General features: G+C 38.7%; 3 protein-coding genes across 5 annotated transcripts; 1 reads left to right on the forward strand and 2 right to left on the reverse strand.

Annotated features, from left to right (window-relative positions):
* Positions 1 to 1,017: 1,017 nt before the first annotated feature.
* On the reverse strand, positions 1,018 to 6,540 carry LOC111796599 (protein-tyrosine-phosphatase MKP1-like). Of its 3 annotated transcripts, XM_023679307.1 has the most exons (5): positions 6,370 to 6,540; positions 5,852 to 6,031; positions 2,605 to 5,037; positions 2,189 to 2,364; positions 1,018 to 1,211 (listed from the first exon to the last, which is right to left on the reverse strand). In XM_023679307.1, the coding sequence occupies exons 2-4, from the start codon at positions 5,930 to 5,932 to the stop codon at positions 2,308 to 2,310; spliced, it is 2,571 nt and encodes an 856-aa protein (XP_023535075.1). In that variant the 5' UTR covers positions 5,933 to 6,031; positions 6,370 to 6,540; the 3' UTR covers positions 1,018 to 1,211; positions 2,189 to 2,307. The 3 variants fall into 3 exon arrangements, with proteins under 3 accessions (XP_023535075.1, XP_023535066.1, XP_023535083.1); XM_023679298.1 differs by lacking the exons at positions 5,852 to 6,031; positions 6,370 to 6,540 and adding an exon at positions 5,556 to 5,725 and having other exon boundaries at positions 2,605 to 5,217; XM_023679315.1 differs by lacking the exons at positions 1,018 to 1,211; positions 2,189 to 2,364; positions 5,852 to 6,031; positions 6,370 to 6,540 and adding an exon at positions 5,556 to 5,726 and having other exon boundaries at positions 2,605 to 2,715; positions 2,793 to 5,217.
* Positions 6,541 to 8,326: 1,786 nt separating this feature from the next.
* Positions 8,327 to 13,602, reverse strand: LOC111777693 (beta-hexosaminidase 1). Its single transcript, XM_023657414.1, has 15 exons — positions 13,157 to 13,602; positions 12,997 to 13,080; positions 12,877 to 12,912; positions 11,917 to 12,028; positions 11,762 to 11,832; positions 11,550 to 11,680; positions 11,320 to 11,336; positions 11,188 to 11,236; positions 11,014 to 11,114; positions 10,847 to 10,906; positions 10,472 to 10,505; positions 9,283 to 9,381; positions 9,128 to 9,187; positions 8,798 to 9,048; positions 8,327 to 8,693 (listed from the first exon to the last, which is right to left on the reverse strand). Exons 1-15 carry the CDS (start codon positions 13,493 to 13,495, stop codon positions 8,521 to 8,523), a joined length of 1,617 nt encoding a protein of 538 aa, XP_023513182.1. The 5' UTR covers positions 13,496 to 13,602; the 3' UTR covers positions 8,327 to 8,520.
* Positions 13,603 to 15,106: 1,504 nt separating this feature from the next.
* On the forward strand, positions 15,107 to 21,048 carry LOC111808966 (metal tolerance protein 11-like). Its single transcript, XM_023695230.1, has 6 exons — positions 15,107 to 15,275; positions 16,117 to 16,226; positions 16,315 to 16,560; positions 19,861 to 19,941; positions 20,101 to 20,334; positions 20,701 to 21,048. Exons 1-6 carry the CDS (start codon positions 15,107 to 15,109, stop codon positions 21,046 to 21,048), a joined length of 1,188 nt encoding a protein of 395 aa, XP_023550998.1.
* The last annotated feature ends 698 nt before the right edge of the window (positions 21,049 to 21,746 follow it).

Consider the following 21,746-nt stretch of genomic DNA (forward strand, 5'->3'; position numbering starts at 1 on the left):
TTTAGATTAATGATCGTAAAGTTCACTTTATTCAATAACAATTTTTTCTGAATAAACAACAATAATAACTTTATTGAAAATAGAATATATCTTTGTTTACAAACTATGAGTTTTAGGACATAAAACCCAACAAAATACTCGTTGACCAATAGTTATGTCATAGTGTTCTAATGGTTCATAATAAGTTAACATTGCCCGGAGAAAGAAACAAGAAATTATAGCTATTAAAGTTCATATAAACATGAATGAAACTAGAGAACATGTTATATAGCTTGCACCGTTGTGTCAAGACGCTATGATATGACATCTAGATACTTGTCATGCATGTTATATAGCTTGGGGAGTCACAAATTGAGCATCTAGAGGCGAGGGGCATCTAACGCTTTGACCTCGAGTTTCTTGATTTGGTTGCTCAAAATTGATGTCCAATGAACTTATTTCACCTCAATGTCAAAAACTTTGGCTTTGCTCTTAACGTTCGATTTCTACACGACACGAAAGCAACCGATAAGACCACAAAACTAACAACAATGAAGGCTTAAGAACAACACATTTTGTGTGCAATCAAACATCCTCATGATTACACGAAGCAGAGGACAAAGAAGATGATGATAAATGCGCCAACATAGCAAAGCTGACCACAATTTCCATTTATTATTACATTTATAGCAATTGTCATAAGTTTTAGAGAGAATTATTGCAGGCTGGGGGCCCCTCTTCTCTTTCACTCTCTTTCATACTCTTCTGGTTTGACTAAGAATTTGTAATGAATGATGAGTGTCTGCTAAGTTTTCAACAATGCCACAACATTTTCCTACCAACCCACCATCTCTTGCTCCACAAACCTTCAACCTCTTCTATTCCCAACAAAAAGTTCATATCAAAACATATAAGACAGCTATAAACAGTGGATCATTCATGAGTGGAGCGAAAGGACTTAAACCTCTAACATTTTTATCGATGGTATATGATCTAACCACGTGAAAATAAGAAAAGGGATGGAAGTGATCCTCGAACATCAGTAAAAGAAAGATTGATCCTATTAAGAAGGCAAAAGTCAAGAACATGTGTTGGGGAAAGGCAAGAGCCCCTCCAGGAAATTGTTTACAGTATCAAATTTGAATTACGTGGTGGGGTGGGGTGGGGGTGTTTTACAGCTCTGTACAACTTGTTAAGACTTGCTATAAACGACTTGGATTTTCAAGCGTCTCCTGCAAACACAACAACCAATGTGGAAAAGAAACAATCAGAGCTCTGCTTTTAACACAACTTTATCTATCCAATGAAAGCAGGACATATGAACAGGCAAATTGGGTGTCTGGTAATGAATAATGTAAAGTAAAACACTAATCAAAAGCTGGGGAAGAGTTTTGGTGCACAAACCCTTAGCCACAGAGAAAAGTTACCCCAGAAAGTTCTGTTCTTTACATTCTTTCTTTTCTTTCGTACGCAACCATCCGTGTCAATTAACTGCATATCTCAAATCTTTCTGGAAGTTACTCCTCGATTCAAACCTTTGATGTCAAAGGCATACGTCTTAATCCGTTGAACTATATTTAGGTTGGCTCGTTGGCACATATGGCTCCACTCCAGGATGATTTAGGATTAGAGGAAAAGATTTGGAATTTGACTTCTTTTATCAAAGACTTTCCCTCATTTTCTATTATCAACAATTTGAGTTTCCCTTTCTGAAGTCGAATTTTCTACAGCGTTTTATGGAGGGAGGGCATTTTGTTGTTTTGTTCTTGTTTTCTGTTGCCCTCTTTTGTAAGGTTAAGGGACAAACATGACAATACAGAGCAAAGACAGATCGTGTCCGACTAAACTACCAAAGGCTTGGCAGGATTAGTTTAGATCTTTGTTTCGCCACAGCGAGTTGGGAAAAAACTGTAAAGGCTTGAGTTCAAACGTTAAAACAATCAGAAAGAAGGAACAGCGCGCTTCACTGGTCGAGAAAACCAATAATCAGCAGATAGACAAGACATGGTGACCTTTTCAACAAATAACATTATTAATTCATCATTAATCATACCCAACTCTCCAAAAATTAACCGTCGAAGCGCATGGCTCGACCCAATAGAAAGCCATTAAAAAATGTAGAAAGCAGTAAAAGAAGAAACAATGAGAACAGAGATAGCACTGTAGCAGTAGAGAATCAATATAGTGATACAATGCCCGGAAAGCTTACCTCACTAATTTTTGTAAGGGGAGTTCATCTTGATGACTAAGTTGCATGACTCGCTAAGCCAGTTCAACAATCGAATAATTTTTGTTATACCAGATGAAGGAAATGTCTCAGCAGCAGGGCTACAACAGACTCAATCGTGCAAGAAATTCCTCTGTTTCTTCACCTTCTTTAACGATCTGTTTTCACAAGAAGTTTACAGGGAAGATCAAAACATACATCATCTGAAGAAATGAATCATAAAGAACAAAGCTATAGATCTATAGCATGTTGAAGAAAATTAAGCTAAATAAGAGCAATCCATTGTTTGTCACAACGCAACACACCCAGAAAATTTTGGCATTTGAGGAATTAGGGCAATAAAAGAATCAGTAATCCAAGCATCAATTTTTTTTTTTTAAGAAAAAGGTCTGAAGTACCTTAATTTCTGCATTTTCTGGCAGACCTACTTCAGTAAGTACATATTGACCAACTTTAACCCAGTCTATCTTCTCTAAATCAACCAAGTCGTTATCCCTCTCTACTCGAACCTGAGATAAATCATGGTCAAAAGAACTTCCTACCCACATAAACAGCATCATGTCATCCTTCTTGCCTAAATACCTACTTGGAGAGAAGATGGCTAAAGCAGCTTTAGAATTGAGGTAACTTGTGTCAAAAGCTGCAATCCTTTCTAATTCCGGCCAACAGTATACCATAGGTTGGACAAACTCACCATCTTGCTTCCCAGACACAGTGGTGGATAGCATGCCTTTTTCAAAAGGTTTGGGATAGCTTTTCCATGAACTAGTAGATTGTGCATCAACTTTAGTTTCCTGCTGGCACGAGGCCACACTACCTACCCTTACATCGATTCCATTTTCAAAATTCTTGAAATTCTGAGTGGAACTTGTCTGTTCATTTGGAACCCTATCTGTAGGCTCTGAGTCATTTTTCATATTAATTAATACATTAAGAGAGAAAGAATTCTTGTTTTTCCTCTTACTATCTTCTTGAGTGGCAAGAAATCTTGAGGCACTATTTGTTGCTCTGATTTTACTGGGCATTGTAGGCAATGTCAGAGACTTTGAACTACCTCGGCGTTCTGCAAGAGAAGGTGAGAACTTTTTAGATGAGAATGAGAGTGAGTGAGAACTTGATTCCAAGAGGACTGCATCACGAGTTTCGGGACCATTGGGCACAGATTCTAAGGAACTATTGGATGAGATAAGAGACATGTTAGAAAAACTAGACAGAGATGAAGAAGCTGGAACTGAAGGTGAAGATGCAGATGGAGAATCTAAAGAGGACTCTGAAAAATACTTGGAACTTGAACTTGAACTTGAACTTGAACCTGAATCAGAAGAGAGGGAATCTGGAGAAAGATAGATAGGTGAAGAAGATGATGAAGACAAAGAAAACGTTGAAGGCGATGAGGATTTTGCAGAAAAATGCACCATCATCGACGAGTCTGAATAGACCCTAGACAGAGATACTCGAGGAGCTGATACGAAATCTTTCATGTTCCCTGAGGCAAACTTACGCCTAAGCATACTCCAATTGCTTTCTCTAACAGGAAGATGGGTTTCGTGCTCATTCTCAGATGAAGGAAATGGAGGAACAAAACCACCAGTTATAGCCTTCTGAAAAATTTCAAAATCCACATCATAGGAATCGACTTTCCTCTCGCCTGGATAAGGTTTACCTTTTAACTCCCCAGGATTGATTTTACTGTTGGATTTATCCATTAGAGGTAACAGGTTTGCAAAGGAATCCCAAAAGTTTATTGGTTCTTCCCCTTCCTTAATTACATATATAGGCCCTTGCACTCTCTCATACCGAACAATCTGCACAACAGCCCCCCTTGCATCCCTTTCCATGATTGCTTTACAGTTCTTACCAATCCAAACAAATATGGCAGATGGTATATGAATGATAAAAGCACCTCTAGAATCAAGTGCAGATGGTGAAGGATCATTCAACATTTTGGGGACAAGATGCAAAGGATCATATGGTGAGTGTGGGGCAACTCTATACATCCTCAACAATGAACTTGGGCTAAGAGGGAAAGCATGGACCCTCTTTTGGCACTGTAATAATTGGCAAGCGAAACCCATATTCGGGTCAGCAATACCTCTTGCAGCCTTTACATATTGAAATGCATCATCAAAACTCTGCCCTTCTCTCCACATCAGATAGGCAATCACCAACGACGTTGACCGGGATACTCCCTGGCAACAATGAACAAAAACCCTTCCACTTTGTTCTCTAACATCTTCAAAGTAGTCAAAAACATCATAGAGAATGCTAGTGATATCCTCAGATGGGCTATCCTGCAACCACAAAGTTCTGTACACGAAATCATCTTTGAAGTACTCCGGGCAAACGAAGCCTACACAATTCAACACATGAGTAATTCCATTCTGTTTAAGTATATCCCTATCTCGAGCAACCGCATCTCCACCAAGATATACATGATCCGCCACTTTCGAGCACTCTTTGTCAAAGAAAGCAATCTTATCCCTCTTCACAAGCCCACAATTCTTATCCGGGTTTCTCTGAATTGTCGACAAATCAAGTTTCAACCTCTCCCCATTTCCTCTCCCACTTGGTGTAGGAGGTTGCAGCCACTCCCCTATGTCGTCCGACCCCGCTTTGGGCCACTCATCCAAGCTTCGCCGGGCTATCGACAAAGGCTGTAGAGGAGGCAAACACGACCTTGCTTTGCAATGCTGCTGTGATCTTGGAGTTAATGGAGAATGAAAAATTCGGCTTGTTCCATTACTATCTCCAAGATGCCCACTGGGGTCTCCACCATCTTTGTTCACATCAGGATGGTGAAGGGAGGACCGTGACGCAGACCAAGAAGCCGAGCGCCAGAACAATTTCCGATTTCCACCAGAAAGCTGCACCGCGTCCCCAGCAGTAGCAGAGTCCTCCTCAGAGCCCACCATGCCCGCACCACAAGCCGCAGACAATAACTCAAAGAAGCCCAAGAAGTACGAAAACCCTAAATAACTTAATCACCCGGACAGAAGAATGAACATATTGGGCTGAAATCATAATCAGAGACATCAAACAGTCAGACCCACATCAGATCAACATCAATAACATCAACCAAAGAGCAGAAACCAATCAAATGAAAAGGAAAAACACTTAAAATAACTAAATTAAGAAATACCCACAATTCATTCCATAGTTCTCAGACGAAATAAAAAAGAACCCAGAAACCAAATTGCAAGGATTAAAGAAAAACACAAAAACAACAAATCTAAAACTCAAAAGAAAACTCATAGCAACGACTTTGAAAAAGGGAAAGCAATTAGAGTGCACGATTTCTAGGGTTTGCAATGAAACAAAAAGGCGATAAGAGTTAGGAATTGAAACTTACAAAATCACATGGAAGAGGCGAAGTGGAGTGAGTGAGTGAAGAGAGAAGTGAAGAGCAGAAGAAAAGAGGTGTAATCTGAGAGAGAATTAGATAGAGAGTGGGTGTGGAGAGGAGGGAAGGGAAGGGGCACTGCTACTCCATTTTAGAGACACAAAGAGAGTAAAGTATTACACAAGATTTCAATGTCTTTTCTTGGCCCATTGGGTTGAATAATATGGGTGAAATTGGTGGACTTTTTTTTTTTTTTACTTTAAACTAATAAATCTATAAACTTTAAATATATATATGTTTGTAANGCGCCAGAACAATTTCCGATTTCCACCAGAAAGCTGCACCGCGTCCCCAGCAGTAGCAGAGTCCTCCTCAGAGCCCACCATGCCCGCACCACAAGCCGCAGACAATAACTCAAAGAAGCCCAAGAAGTACGAAAACCCTAAATAACTTAATCACCCGGACAGAAGAATGAACATATTGGGCTGAAATCATAATCAGAGACATCAAACAGTCAGACCCACATCAGATCAACATCAATAACATCAACCAAAGAGCAGAAACCAATCAAATGAAAAGGAAAAACACTTAAAATAACTAAATTAAGAAATACCCACAATTCATTCCATAGTTCTCAGACGAAATAAAAAAGAACCCAGAAACCAAATTGCAAGGATTAAAGAAAAACACAAAAACAACAAATCTAAAACTCAAAAGAAAACTCATAGCAACGACTTTGAAAAAGGGAAAGCAATTAGAGTGCACGATTTCTAGGGTTTGCAATGAAACAAAAAGGCGATAAGAGTTAGGAATTGAAACTTACAAAATCACATGGAAGAGGCGAAGTGGAGTGAGTGAGTGAAGAGAGAAGTGAAGAGCAGAAGAAAAGAGGTGTAATCTGAGAGAGAATTAGATAGAGAGTGGGTGTGGAGAGGAGGGAAGGGAAGGGGCACTGCTACTCCATTTTAGAGACACAAAGAGAGTAAAGTATTACACAAGATTTCAATGTCTTTTCTTGGCCCATTGGGTTGAATAATATGGGTGAAATTGGTGGACTTTTTTTTTTTTTTACTTTAAACTAATAAATCTATAAACTTTAAATATATATATGTTTGTAATTTTTTTTAAATGTTGAACAAGTAAAAAACTTATTAATGAGATTCCAATATATATTTTTTTTTAATTCAAAAACTACATTTTCACGGTAGAAGTTAACACAATCTGATATCTGACTCTGATTTTTTTTCATGTGTAACAGTCAAAGCCCATCGCTAAAAGATATTGTCTACTTCAACTCGATACGTATCGTCATTAGCTTCACAATTTTAAAACGCGTCTATTGAGGAAAAATTTTCACACACAGTTAAATAATAATTCGTTATTCTCTCCAACCGACGTCGAACCTCAACCCAAATGACCAATAATGAAAGGGAAATAAAAACATACGTTGAGTTTATTATCGTTTATCAGTCACGATCGTGATGAGAAACTAATCGAGAAGTGTACAACAATGGAAACGAAACACCTTAAGAAGTTATCATAGTCTTTAACTGTATTTCATCGAGAGTTTCTATTAAAATGAAGAGACATTATCCATGAAGTTTACAGACCATAGCAGGACAGTTGTACAAAAAACCAGACATTTAAAACAAACGAACAGTTTCAGCTCCAAAAGAGAGTAANCCTTCCTTTTTTTTTTTTTTTTTTTGGACTATGGCTTGGGATTGACGTTGACGTATGAACAACGACAAACTATGAGATCTCATATCGGTTGGAGAAGGGAACGAAATATTCTTTATAAGGGTATGGAAACCTCTTCCTAGTAGACGCGTTTTAAAACCGTGAGACTGACGGCGATACGTAACGGACCAAAACGGACAGTATTTGCTAGTGATGGGTTTGGGCTGTTACAAATGGTATCCTAGCACTGAAGGTTGTGCTAGTGAGGACGTTGAGTCCTCAAGGGTGGTGGATTGTGAGAACTCACATCGGTTGGAGAGAGAAACGAAACGTTCCTTATAAGAGTGTGTAAACCTCTTCCTAGCAGACGCGTTTTAAAACCGTGAGTCTGACGACAATATATAACGACCCAAAGCGGACAATATATTGCTAGTGGTGGGTTTGGACTATTACAAATGGTATTAGAGTCAGGTACNCCCCCCCTGGATTGTGAGATCACACATTGGTTAGAGGGGGGAACGAAACATTCATTATAAGGGTATGGAAACCTCTCCCTAGCAGACGAGTTTTCAAATCGTGAGGTTGACGACGATACGTAATGGGTCAAAGCAGACAATATTTGCTACCGGTAGACTTGGGTTGTTACAAATGGTATTAGAGACAGGCATCGAGTGGCGTGCTAGCGAGGACGCTGGGCCCCCAAGGGGGTGGATTGTGAGATCTCACATCGGTTAGAGAGGGAAACAAAACATTCTTTACAAGGAAAAGCCTAAAGAGGACAATATCTGCTAGTAGTGAGGCTAACGACTATACGTAATGGGCCAAAACAGACAATATTTGCTAGCGGTGGACTTGGGCTATTACAAATGGTATCGGTATCAGAGACAGGCATCGAGCGCTGTGCCAGCGAGGACATTGGTCTCCCAAAGGGGTGGATTGTGAGATCCCACATCGGTTGAAGAGGGAAACAAAACATTCCTTATAAGTAGAAGCATAAGGAAGACAATATCGGCTAGTAGTGGACTTGGTTGTCCTACACAACCTCCCAAACAGCCCCTAAAGTTTTGGAAGATAATAAATGCTGAAGAACAGTAACAAAGTGGAGGGGAGAGTACTGACCAAGTATATTGACATTCGTCCGACAGTGAACAAGGAGCACCACAGGAACAAGCTCAAGTCTTTTAAGAAACAAATCAAACAGATCAGTACATATCAAACAAGGATGGATGAAATTTTATTCCAGGAAAGTAGATAGGTAGAATGCACATAGTTAAAACAGATCATAACATGAACTTCATTGGTCATAACATGATCCTGGACCGGTAGGAGGTCGTCGAGCGTAGAAGTTCTTGACTGGAGCAGCCTCGACGCCACGCCTGTTAAGAAGGCACCTGAAGTAACTCAGGCGTGGTAGCACCGACACGGTGATATTTCCCGAGACCGTCTCGTTCTTACTCCATAACCTCTCTGAGGGGAACAAGGGAGATGGGGTCAGTTTTGTGTTCTAACACAGTCTAGCCTCGCAAGCATTGCTGGCTGATAATGACATCAAATACAGGTGCAAAGCATACCAGCAACTGTAGCAGCTCGAGGCCATATCGTTTGCTGGACGTTCGACGCATCGGCAGTCTCACCCCACATGCAAGCTTCTCCTCCAATGATAAGCTTTTGCTGAGAAAAATCTGATACTCCTTCAAGGGGATCAGCACGGTACGCACGATCCCACGGGACGTCTAAATGGTCGAGATACCAAACACCTTGATCACTAAAGATGCATCTAAAACCATGTGCAACAGCCTTGGGACAAATCCCACCACGCAGCCTGTCAATAGCTATACATTAATAGACACAGAATCTGCCAGTTTCTAAGTTTCTAGACACAAAACAACAGTTGATCATACCAATTATGAACTATTGTACTGGGATTCAGACCTTCTGGGAAATTAACAAAAGTTTCCTCCCTGAAAAGAGAAGATTAGAACTGTTCAAACGGACATTCATGCCACATTATGTGTTCTTAACAAATGCAAGATCCACTGAAGAACAGATTAGATACCAATTGACAGGAGTCCAATTTTTTGAAATAGCAAGTTCTTGAGCTCTAAGGACGAAATATTTATAGGCATCTTTAGTGGTCATGTTCTGATCCACAAGCCTGCATTAGAAAAATCAGAACGTGAGCAAGCAATATACCACAAGTATATGACATTTTGAAGCATGACTTTCACTCAATAATGAGATCCCGGTTGGGGAGGAAAACGAAACATTATTTATAAGAGTGTGAAAACCTCTTCCTAGTAGATACGTTTTAAAGCCGTGAGGGGAAGCCCGAAAGGGAAAAACCCAAAGAGGACGATATATGCTAGCGGTGGCTTAGGCCGTTACATATGGTATCAGAGCTAGACACGGGGTAATGTGCAAGCGAGGAGGCTGAGCCCTGAAGGGAGTGGACACGAGGTGGTGTGTCAGCAAGGATGTTGGGCTTCAAAGGGGGGTGGATTGGGGGGTCCCACATTGATTGGAGAAGGGAATGAGTGTCAGCGAGGACGCTGGACCCCGAAGGGGGTGGATTGTGAGATCCCACATCGGTTGGAGAGGAGAACGAAACATTCTTTATAAAGGTATGGAAACCTCTCCCTAGAAGACGCGTTTTAAAACCGTGAGGGGAAGCCCAAAATGAAAAATCCAAAGCGGACAATATTTGCTAGCAGTAGGCTTAGGTTGTTATAAATGGCATCAGAGCCAGACCTTGGACGATATGCCAGCGAGAAGGTTGAGCTCTGAACGGGGGTGAACACGAGGTGATACCTCGAAGGGGGGTGGATTGGGGAGTCCCACATCGAGCAAGGACGCTGGGCACCAAATCCACATCGAGCAAGGGGAGTAGATTGTGAGATCCCCACATCGGTTGGGGAGGAGAACAAAACATTTTTTATAAGGGTGTGGAAACCTCTCCCTAGTAGACGCGTTTTAAAACCGTGAGGGGGTAGCCCGAAAGAAAAAACCCAAAACGTACAGTATTTGCTAGCGGTAGGCTTGAGCTGTTACAGTAATAGCCAAATGAAACATCCCTATTCAAACTACTAATAAGAATCGGGTAACTATTCGACTCTAAATCATCCTCTCATCTACTTCATTAGTATGAACTATATCAAAGACAACACTCAAGTATTATAGATGGGACTAAATTATCCCGAAAGTAGACAATATCGTATATTAATCGATCAAGATCGACAAAGTCGTACCACTGTTTCACGTGTGGAACGGTCTCCCAGCAATCTGCCAAGTATGGAACGATATCAAAGAATTAATTTCTGAAGCTTTTTGAGCCACAAAAAATGCTCCATACACCATAGCAGGAAGTCAGTAGAAAATAGCAGGAATCACAGAAAAGAATGTAATCATCGGACTAGTTTGCACAAACCTCAACTAATCTTATAGAGCAAAAGGTGTTATCGTTCGAGATTAGTTGGAGTGGTCCGTAACTAGGCCTAGATACTCGTCGTATATGTACACGAAACATCCACATATCATAAAACAAAGACGAGTACTACACGAAGTCGACATTTCTATCCTCGCTCATCAACATCAATTTTTAAGCAATCTATAAACAAACTAACCTGTATTTACTTCATCACCACCCAAGTGGAAGAGCTCAAATGGGAAAATTTTTCTCAAATCTGTAACACGTCGAATCGAAACGAAACGAAACTTGAGGACGGCTTAGGGAACATAAGATCAGTCCTATGAACTATATGCAATAATATGAACAATGTAGTAGCCTAACCTGTCAAGATACCAGATATCAAATCGAAAGTAAAATTTTTCGTAACGTCGAGTGGTTCTTTACATGAAGGAGAAGGCCAGAGATTCGGATATCCGACACCCCTACACGAAAAATTAACGAAATATATGTCACTCTGAAAGTAAAAAGGGAATTAGACCATAAAAATGACTTTACCAAGATTCAGCATGTCCTGGAACATCCACTTCTGCCATAACATTGATGCCTAAAAATCAAAACCGTTCTTTAGAACACGAGTATCATTAAGAAGACGAGTATTCGACACGAGCTTTAGACGGTGAAGCTTACCCCGCATTTTGCCGAAGCTTCGCAACAAGAAAAACAAAAACGAAACGTAAGTCATTGGAAGATAAGTAATATAAGCTGAAGTTTTTGATTCATATGAATTCAAGTGACAAATTAAGCTGCAATGTGCTCTTTGATCCATGAAATAGTTGAAGAGAAGTTAACAAAAGGGCATAAAAGCACTAAATTGTGGTGAAATTACTTGGGAGTTCAAACAGCCATGGAACTCTTACGTGACAATATCGTAAGCATCCTCGATGGTATACCGCTCATGTTTCGTGTAGGCGCCTTTCCACAGATTTGGATATGAAGGTACTTCGAGAGGAAACGATTCCTCGTCTACCATGTGCCAATGAAGAACATTCTACTTAACAAAAACATATCAGTTTGAAACAATTAAAACCAAAAGGAGTTCATAATTAAGAACAGTTTATCATTTACTCACAAGTTTAGCATAAGACATAGATTCAATGATATGCTTTATTACATCTACTGGTAGAAAGTGCCTTGAAGTATCTGCAAGGGATGCATTGGGGCCAAAAATTATAAATAAGTTGCAACATTGTTTGATATGTTAGCTATATATATAGAATGGGTTACCTATGAGAAGGCCACGATATGAGAATCTTGGGCTGTCTTTGATGTACCATGGAGCTTGGTAAATTTGTACGTCCTTTGTCTCATAGTTGAAAGTACAGAGTTGACTGAATGTCTGCGCCAACATGTGGTATAAGAAGAAAATGGATCTAAGATGATCAAATATGTTACAAATTCCTTCACAAATCATAGGGTATCTTGGTGTTTGGGAAGGGAAATTCTAGGAGAAGTCGTGTGTAGAAATATGAGGCCTTAACAATGACGATCCGTAAGGACTAAAACTAAGTAGCAAGTATGTGTTAGGAATCACGACTCTCCACAATGGTATGATATGCTCTCGTGGTTTTGGTTTCCCTGAAAAGTTTCATGCTAATGGAGATGTATTCCTTACTTATAAACTCATGGACTCCCTCCCCACAATCCTCTCCTCGAGAAAAAAACACCATAGAACCTCCCCTCAGGCCTATAGAGCCCTTGAACAGCCTCCCCTTATTTAAGACTCAACTCTCTTCTTTGGAGCCCTCCAACAAAGTACATCCTCTGTTCGACACTTGGGTCACTTTTTTGTTCGACATTTGAGGATTCTATTGACATGACTAAGTTAAGGGCATGACCTTGATACCATGTTAGGAATCACGACTCTCTACAATAGTATGATATTGTCCACTTTGAGCATAAGCTCTCATGGCTTTGCTTTTGGTTTTCCCAAAATGTCTCATACTAGTGGAGATGTATTCCTTACTTATAAACTCATGGACTCCCTCCCAACATCCTCAACAATCCTCCCCTCGAGCAAAGTACACCATAGAGCCTCTCCTGAGGAAGGCCTCGTACCAAAGGAGATAGTGTTCCTTACTTATAAACCCATGTTCTTCCTCTTAATTAACCAAGGACTCCCTCCCAACAATCCTCAACAGTATATACACACGAACGAGTAGAATATTGAAAAGAAAAAGTGGGTACCTCCAACCCTCTCAATGCACCATAAACAGTAGGTGCCTGCAGAACCAGAAGATCAATATCAAGCCAAAGGATGATTAAACAGAACATACCCAGATGAACAGAAAGACACAACGATTCTACCTCAATTGTGGCTTCCCCTATAATCGACTGGGCATCCTTCTTCGATACAAACAACGTATAGCTCTCATCCACGCCAAGTTGAAGCTGGAAAAACAAAAAAAGATGATAATCACCTCAGAAAAACCAATTAATTCAACAAAATTTCACCACTCCAGCTTACTTGCTCAGAATCCGAGTGAACAATAATCTTCAATTCGCTAATATCATAAACAAATGTTCTCCGTCTTCCCCAAATCTGCTCAAATATAGAAACCCCAGAAGTGTGCTTGAATATGATTCCTCTGTATCGATCAAACGCCGCTTTAACAATCGCAGAGTTGCCGCCATTGCCGGCGACGGCGAGAGAAAGCTGAGGATCGACGGAGAGAGTAGCATTTCCGGAAGTGAAATCCGACGGCAAGGGCCATAGATATGGGAGGGAATCGTTAGACCCAGATGGTGAATGAAGGGCGAGAGCTGAAGGGATCAAAAGGGCAATGAAAATGTGGAATTTGAACATGATTTGATTTACAAGTTTCGAGGAATTCGAGGATAAAAGTGAGCTGGGATTGCGATGAACAAGAAGTCAAATGCTGTGGAATATTTGAGTTGACGAACCCAAATGATTGGTAGATTTGTTGACGGATAAATAACTTCCACCAGGTTAACTATTCCATGTCTTTTATTTACCTGTAAAATAAACTTCATTTAAAATATATAATAAATATTTTATTTTACTTTTCACAATTTAATATTATTTAAATATTTTCCGACATCCTTATAAATCTTATTGCAAAACAAACCTATTAAAAAAACAATTTTTATTCTATTTTTTAAAATATTAAGAATATTTGCCTGATGGATAAATATTATTTTTAAAATAGTTAAAAGAAATGAACAACTCAGCTACAACTCAACTCGAAAAAAAGAGAGTTAGATTAAATTGAGTTGTGAATAAATTTGGGTTGATTCGGAAGATTTTCACCCACTGTGCCCAAAGATGAGTGGACAATATTGAAATCTCGTCCAATATATATATTTTTTAATTTGAAAATAAAACTAAAAATATTCCTAATATAAAGTAAATGAATTTATAATATGGTTTGATATTTGTTTTCTTCCCATTTAATTACTTGTTATTCCCAATTGCTTTCCTTTTAATCAAAACAAAAGTATAAAAAATATCCCTCAAAAGCTAAGTTTACAACAAAATAATAGAAATTTAATTACTTGTTTTCTAATGCAAATTATAGCTTTAATTATTGGAGTTCAAACATTTTAAAATCAAGGCCTTGGGCCATGGGGCATGGGCCATGAAAGTCTCTCGCTTGGGCCATGGGCCATGAAAGTCTCTCGCTTGGGCCATGGGCCTTATTGTAAGCGTTCCAAGATGTATGCTTTAGGTTGGCCCAATTGGCCCAATGCTTTAGTTCATATTTCAGTCATTATTCTCCTATTTTAATGAAAATTAGGTGGAAATTATCCGAAATTTGCGGAGATCGAATATTTTATAAGAAATTTTCCATCTTTTTATGTGTATTAATATTAAAGAATTTTGAATGAATAATCTTTCATTTATATTTCATTTATTTTAATACATATAAGTCCCCATCTAAATGTTACTAATTTTGGTTTAATTTAATATCTGTAATTTCAAACGTTCATTTAAATCTGAATTTGGAGCTAGCCAAACCCGACCCAAAAGGTAAACGGGTGTGGGCCCAATCGAATATTTTAAATAATTAATTGATTCTGTACGTTTATTTTGGGCAACTGTTACACCAACATTAATAAAGGGATTCGAATCCTTTAAAACTTTATATTTAGTTTTTTTTTCTTAATAATGTTTTTATATTTATTTTTTAATTTGAAATCTTAATTTTATTAAATTCCGTTCAACACGTGGCATTTTATCACATATTTTTTAAAAATTATTATTATTTTTGCACGGTCACTTTACTGGTTCGTACGCTTAACTGAGTTAACCATAACAGTGAACAAACCGAACCGAACCTTCTATTTTGCCGCGATGCCCACAATTTCGCGTTAAATTTACCCATTTTTTTTTCATCTTCTTCCTCATCTCGATCCCTCCATTGTTACACTGCTCGCATTTTCGATCATAGCAGCAATGGTGCAGCCTGTTTTTGCCCTCCAGAACGATGAGGAGAGCTCCCTATTGCTCCAGTCCGGCGCTAGCGACCTCTCATGGCGTTTGAACTTTGACGGCTTTCAGTTGTCTCCAGAGTACAAGGAGAAGAAACCTCCTCGTACCCTCCATCATTGCCTTGGGGTTTTGAGTAATTTTCTTTCACTTTTCCCTCTTTTTTCCTCCTCTGCCTGATTGATGTTTGTTTCGATCCGTGCTTGTTTTGTCAATATCGTATTCGATGGTGTTGGTGCCTTGTTCTTTACTGGGAATATTCGTTTTCATGTCTTGGTTTGTTGTTTCTCTCTTTCTAATTTGTTTTTAACGTAGCTGCTGATTATATTCGTTTAATTTTTTTGTTTGTTTGTCAAGTGGATTTATTCTTCTGACACTTCGCCACTTCCTTTAATTTCTGTCCTATGATAGTTGGATTTCTCTTTTCGTCAAATTTTGTTTATCCTTCGCCGTATTATTTTCTTGTTGATTAAAGGGAAATTTGGATTCCGTTTGCTTTATTTTATGTATTTAATGAGCTATTGGTCTAACCATTCTTTGGATGAATTTAAATTGGTGAGGAGGATATGTATTTCAATGTTTCTAAGGCCTGAACTGGAAGCTGGAGAATTATTGTTTTTGCTGCTTTTGGATGTGGATGTTTGTGGTTGATTAAATCTTACAGTTGAGTAATCTTTTTTCATATTTAAGTTCTGAGATCCTGAGGTCTTGGTCGTGGAATGGAAAGTTGAGCAGTGGTTTCCACTTTCTGTTGCATTCATGGTCCTTGGTTCTGTTAAAATTTTAAGTTGCAAGTTTGTTCGTGCATACACTTTTTTGGCTTTGTAAAAGCATGTATATGTCGTCATGTATCTGTTTGTATAGCTATTACTAGTTTGTATAATTTGTGATTAACAGATAGCATAGTTAGATATAAATTTGTGGAGGAAAAAAAATGTAAATCCATCTTATTCTTGACTTTTTCTTGATGAATTCAGGTCCTGAAGATTATGTAGCTGAGTACTACCAGCAGCAGGTTGAAATGCTTGAGGGATTTAATGAAATGGATGCCTTAGCCCATAGTGGTTATATTCCTGGATTGTCTAAGGTTAATATTGTTATGTACTTCTATGCTTTCTTAATGAAGAGGATAATCTTCACTGCTCAAAACCAAATTTTATTTTTGGTGGTTGCAGGAAGAACGTGAAGATTTAGCTAAGAGTGAAACATTTGCAATAAGAATATCAAATGTTGCCAATATGGTTCTGTTTGCTGCTAAAGTCTACGCATCCATCAGAAGTGGTTCTCTAGCTATAATTGCATCCACATTGGATTCACTTCTTGATCTTTTATCTGGTTTCATCCTATGGTTCACTGCATTTTCCATGCAAACACCAAACCCGTACCAGTATCCGATTGGCAAAAAACGTATGCAGCCTTTGGTCAGTACTCGTGCTCCTTCCGCTTCTTTACTATTTGTCAGTATAAAGAAAATGAACATACAGTTGTATGTTACCATAAGCCCATCTGCTACTCCGTGCAACCTCCTCTTATTTAAAGTCACAAAACTATTATTGATTTGGCATCGACTCTTAATATACTGTTATAGGTAGCTAACTGCCGTTAAAGACTCTCCTTAAGACTCCTTGCATGTGAATACCTTAGAAATCCTTTATTTTGTTTTTAGAAGGTAAAATCTGATCCTTTATTTCGCTTAACATCTGATTCTGCCGTTTGTTCATATTTTTCTAATGGATTATGGACTGCGGAACCTGGACTGCTTCTAAACCTGTAGTTGTTTAAGAGCTATGGAATTTCACTTACTATGTGCCTGAATAAAAAAATTTCAACTTGTCATGTACTTCAATTATTATGCAGTACCATGTTCAGTTCACTTTCTATAGTACTGTGATCAATTTCTAATTTATATGGCTTTCGAACGTCCCTCAGGCCTGTATTGCTTACTGGAAAGCAAAATATAATCCACATTATAACGATCAATTAAATTTTAAACCTTATAGCATTATTTGGAAGAGCAGTTACTTTGTTAAATATGTTCATACCATTTAAATCTGGTTGCAGTCAAAAGGTTCATTTTGGAAGGGGAGTAGACCTGTGGTAATGATTGTGTATTATGGAGTTCATATAATTGTTTGCTGCTGTTTCTCTGGATGGTTTAATGATGGATAATGGATGGTTGCTGGTGATTTAGTTACAATTTGATGTTAAATCTTATAGAATTTGAGTCATCCTTTGTTAGCTTTTCTCAATCCTATATCTGATACTCATGTCAGGAGTCTTACTGCAGTTGAAAGGTGGGTTTTTATTTTCTATAGGCTCAGTTGACTTCTCTTATCCAGTTCTTTATATTGATACTGATGCTGATGCTTAGGACAGACTGCAAGGATGGAAGATCGGTAGTATATATGCCTTCCAGTAGATATCAAAGGCCCATACGTTTCAATTTCTGAACTCTCAATTTGCAGAATTGTGAAGAAATTGTCTCTCAATAACAAAGAGGGTGGTTTGAGTATGAGGGGGGTTTAGTATGCTTTACTGGCCAATTGAGGTTGGAGGATAGTACCACAAGATTCAAGCTTTATGGAAGAGAAAATGGGGTGAAAGCTTTGTGGGGCTGGATAATCATGTTTGAAGTGAGGAAAGTCCTGGAAGCTGATTTGGGATGGAGGGTACATGATGGGATTTTTGGTGCAGTTTCCTGAGAATTGAGACAGTTCATCTACATTTGTACCGTTCCTTGTGGAGTAGGGCCTACACCAGTCAAGTCATTAACAAGGGAACGGTAGAATTCCCACTACCGTTTGCAGGCCAGCCAGGTCTTGAGTGCGGTGCGAATGGAAGGGAATTTAATTTGCGGAAGAACTCTTAATACCCGATCCAAGCACTTTTCAAGTTCTTTCTAACCCTAGTATTGCCGTGAAAAGGAGGTCGATCTATTTTGACCAAGCATAATACAGTAAGATGAGAGCAAAAGAGTATCTTTTGCACAGAGGACATAGAGGCTCATTTAGAGATTCTTTTTAGTATGTATGACAGGTAGTCTAGACAGTTCTATATGGAATTTTAATCCATCTGGTAAATCCATTGTGAAGTCTCGTTATTTGTTCTTTGGAACTGGAAAAGCATGCTTATTTTATGGAAAGGAATCAGAGGATAAACCGGCAATTCTCGTTTGTACAAAAATTTCGGAAAGACATATTGAAGCTGCAAGACGTTTTTAGCAGCCAAATGAAATTTTAGGAAAAGGGGAACGGAACTGGAAGTTGTTGGTGCAACAACCCAAGCCCACTGCTAGCAGATATTGTCTTCTTTGGGCTTTTCCTTTTGGGCTTCCCTTCAAGGTTTTTAAAACGCCTCTGCTAGGGAGAGGTTTCCACATTCATCGTTCCTCTCTCCAACCAATGTGGGATCTCACAATTCACCCCACTTCGGGGTCCAGCGTTCTCGCTGGCACTCATTCCTTTTCTCCAATCGATGTGGGAACCCCCCCAATCCACCCCCCATGAGACCCAACGTCTTGCTAGCACACCGCCTCGTGTCCACCCCCCTCCGGGCTCAACCTCCTCATTGGTATATTGCCCGGTGTCTAATTCTGATACCATTTGTAACAGCCCAAGCCTACCGCTTGCAGCTATTGTCCTCTTTGGGCTTTCCCCTTCGGGCTTCCCCTCAAAGTTTTTAAAACACCTCTGCCAGGGAGAGGTTTCCACACTCTTTATTTTGTGAATCCGTCAGCAGTTGGAAATTTGGCACTTAGTAGATTGTCTATGTAACTAGCTTTCTAAATCTAAATGAAACCTCAACTTACACTACCCAATTGGATCTTGAAATCCATCAACCGATTAGCTTTTTAGAATACCTTTATTCATCCTGCAGAAGTAGGCATTCACGTCCAAGCTATGGCTCTCAATTCTTGATTGTGATCCAAGAGAACAAGAGCCCCAGATATCTTGGTATTGAGAATTTTTGTGGACGTAGACAATGAAACCAACAATCTTTAAGGGAAGAGCTCAGCTTCCCGTCTGTTCATAGAGGCAGCTAGGGATGCAAATTCAAGGATGGCTAGGCTGCAATAAAGGATGCTCTGCATGCCGATGGCCAAACCATGCGTAAAGAACTCTTAAATTGTCTAGAGAACCAGAGGTGGGGGTATTCTGATTAGAGTGTGATCTGATTCCACCAGGCTGGTCCAGCATACTCAGAAGACAGCTAGCTAATGTGAAAAACCTGTGCACTACCTCTGACATTGTGTCTCTTGCCACATCTTTTTTGAGATGTGATTGTTATATATATATATATATATATATATATATATTCACTCGTACATATATTATAATTTATGCTTGACGATAGTTGAACAGATAAACCCACACTTAGCTAAATGGGCTTGCTGGTTCTTTATCCTTGTGGTTACCCCACCCCTTTTTTATCAATTAGTTTCTTTAAAAGATTGAAAAATAAATAGAACTCTTGTTTTGCTGGATCTTTAGATTTTGAATCCGTGAGCTCGTTTCCGAAGGCAAGTAGAATGAGGATTACATGAGGTCTCATGCATTCAAGAGAAAAATATAATAATAATAAAGAACTACCAAATCCAAGTTAGGATTGTGGCACCATTCTATCATTAATCAATGTTAGGTAGATTAAAAAAAAAAAAACTTACCATGATTATGGGCTATCGCTACTGGACGACTTATATTCTATTTTTTGTTCTAATGCAGGGTATTCTTGTTTTTGCCTCTGTCATGGCAACTCTTGGATTACAGATAATACTGGAGTCAATTCGAATTCTCTTATCAGGTGTAAGTAGCTAGAGAATCATCTCTCTTTCTCGTGAAATTCCCCGAGTTTTTCCCTCGAGCAGAACAGCTGTGTACCTAGATAGTTGATTTGGTTTTTGTTCCACACTGTTCAGAAGGTTTGATATCTATTTCCTTTATTTACTTTCTTGCTCTTTTCAGGATTCTGAGTTCAATTTTACAAGGGAGCAAGAGCTATGGATTGTGGGCATTATGCTTTCAGTTTCTCTTGTGAAACTACTCTTAGTCGTTTATTGCCGCTCTTTCACCAACGAGATTGTCAAAGCTTATGCACAAGATCATTTCTTTGATGTGATCACCAATGTAATTGGCCTTGTTGCTGCACTCCTTGCTAATTATATAGATGGCTGGATGGACCCTCTTGGAGCTATTATTGTGAGTTTCAGTTCTCTCTCAACATTATGTTTACTCCAACATCTTGAATGCAGTACTTACTGTTGTATGTACATTAGCACGCATATTTGCTGAATCCAAAACTCGCTTAATAGCATATTTGTTTCAGTGTGCATCTTGTTTATAAGATTTTGAACTTCTTATACATATATATCCCCCTGAGAATGAATTTTTCTGGATCACCATTAACCTTTACAAGTTGGGCATGTTGAAAATCTGTGATTTTTTGGTCGAAATATTATATATCCAGATTTGTAAAACTATTTCTTGTGCTTCATTTTAGTTTCGAATAGTGTGAACTTTGTAGAAGTTGCTTATGTTTACTCTGAACTCTGTGAACTTCTGCAGCTGGCCTTATACACTATTCGCACCTGGTCGATGACGGTATTGGAAAACGTGAACTCCCTTGTTGGAAGATCAGCTGCCCCTGAGTATCTACAGAAGCTCACCTACCTATGTTGGAATCATCACAAGGCCATCAAGCATATAGATACAGTTCGAGCATATACATTTGGGTCACACTACTTTGTCGAGGTTGATATCGTTCTGCCAGGAGACATGCCTCTGGAAGAGGCACACGACATTGGTGAATCATTGCAAGAAAAGCTCGAGCTCCTGCCGGAGATTGAGAGGGCCTTTGTTCATCTCGATTACGAGTACAAGCATAAACCAGAGCATGCACAGACACACTCTTAGAACAAGGCAAACACGGTACTCTCTTCACTCTACATTCCACCTGATCTATGTGGTGAAGTGTAGAGATCGAGTTTGTGCTTGTAAATTTGCCTTAATTCTATCTGAATGGTGTGGGATTTCTTTGGTAATCTTAGAAGAAAATAGAGCAAAAAATGAGTTTGTTCGTTCTTTTTGTCGATCGAGGAAAGTGTATAAAAACCAAAAACTCGGAAGCTAGTTTCAGAAATTTTTTGTCAAGAACCATCGTATATTGCTTCGAAAATCGAAAGCATATGAATCTAAATGATGTAGCCCAGAAATTTCGAACAGTATGGATTTTATTTTTCTAACATGATGCTTGAATTTGGTAATTTGTGTATTTATTATTTATTTTTGTATTTTTAAATGCATTATTGAAAATTTAAAAGTTCTAAAATATTTTTTATGATATGATTAAACTTTATGATTTATAGAAATTGATCCATAATGTCTTAATTAGATGAAGCGACATATTAATGTCATATTAATGTTCCTCATGAATGTATGAAATTAATGTATTTTTTCTTGTATGTCAGAAAACGTTGTCAGATTTTGTGTCATGATTTGAAGACAATTGACAAAATAGCCACCCAAAAAGATGAAAAGAAATATGTCCCAATAAGAATGTCGTGTCCATTTGTTGTGATTAACCTCTTTATTTTCAAAATCTTTGTTATAAA

This window comes from Cucurbita pepo, chromosome LG01, assembly GCF_002806865.2.
Source record: "Cucurbita pepo subsp. pepo cultivar mu-cu-16 chromosome LG01, ASM280686v2, whole genome shotgun sequence".
NCBI classification, from domain to species: Eukaryota; Viridiplantae; Streptophyta; class Magnoliopsida; order Cucurbitales; family Cucurbitaceae; genus Cucurbita; species Cucurbita pepo.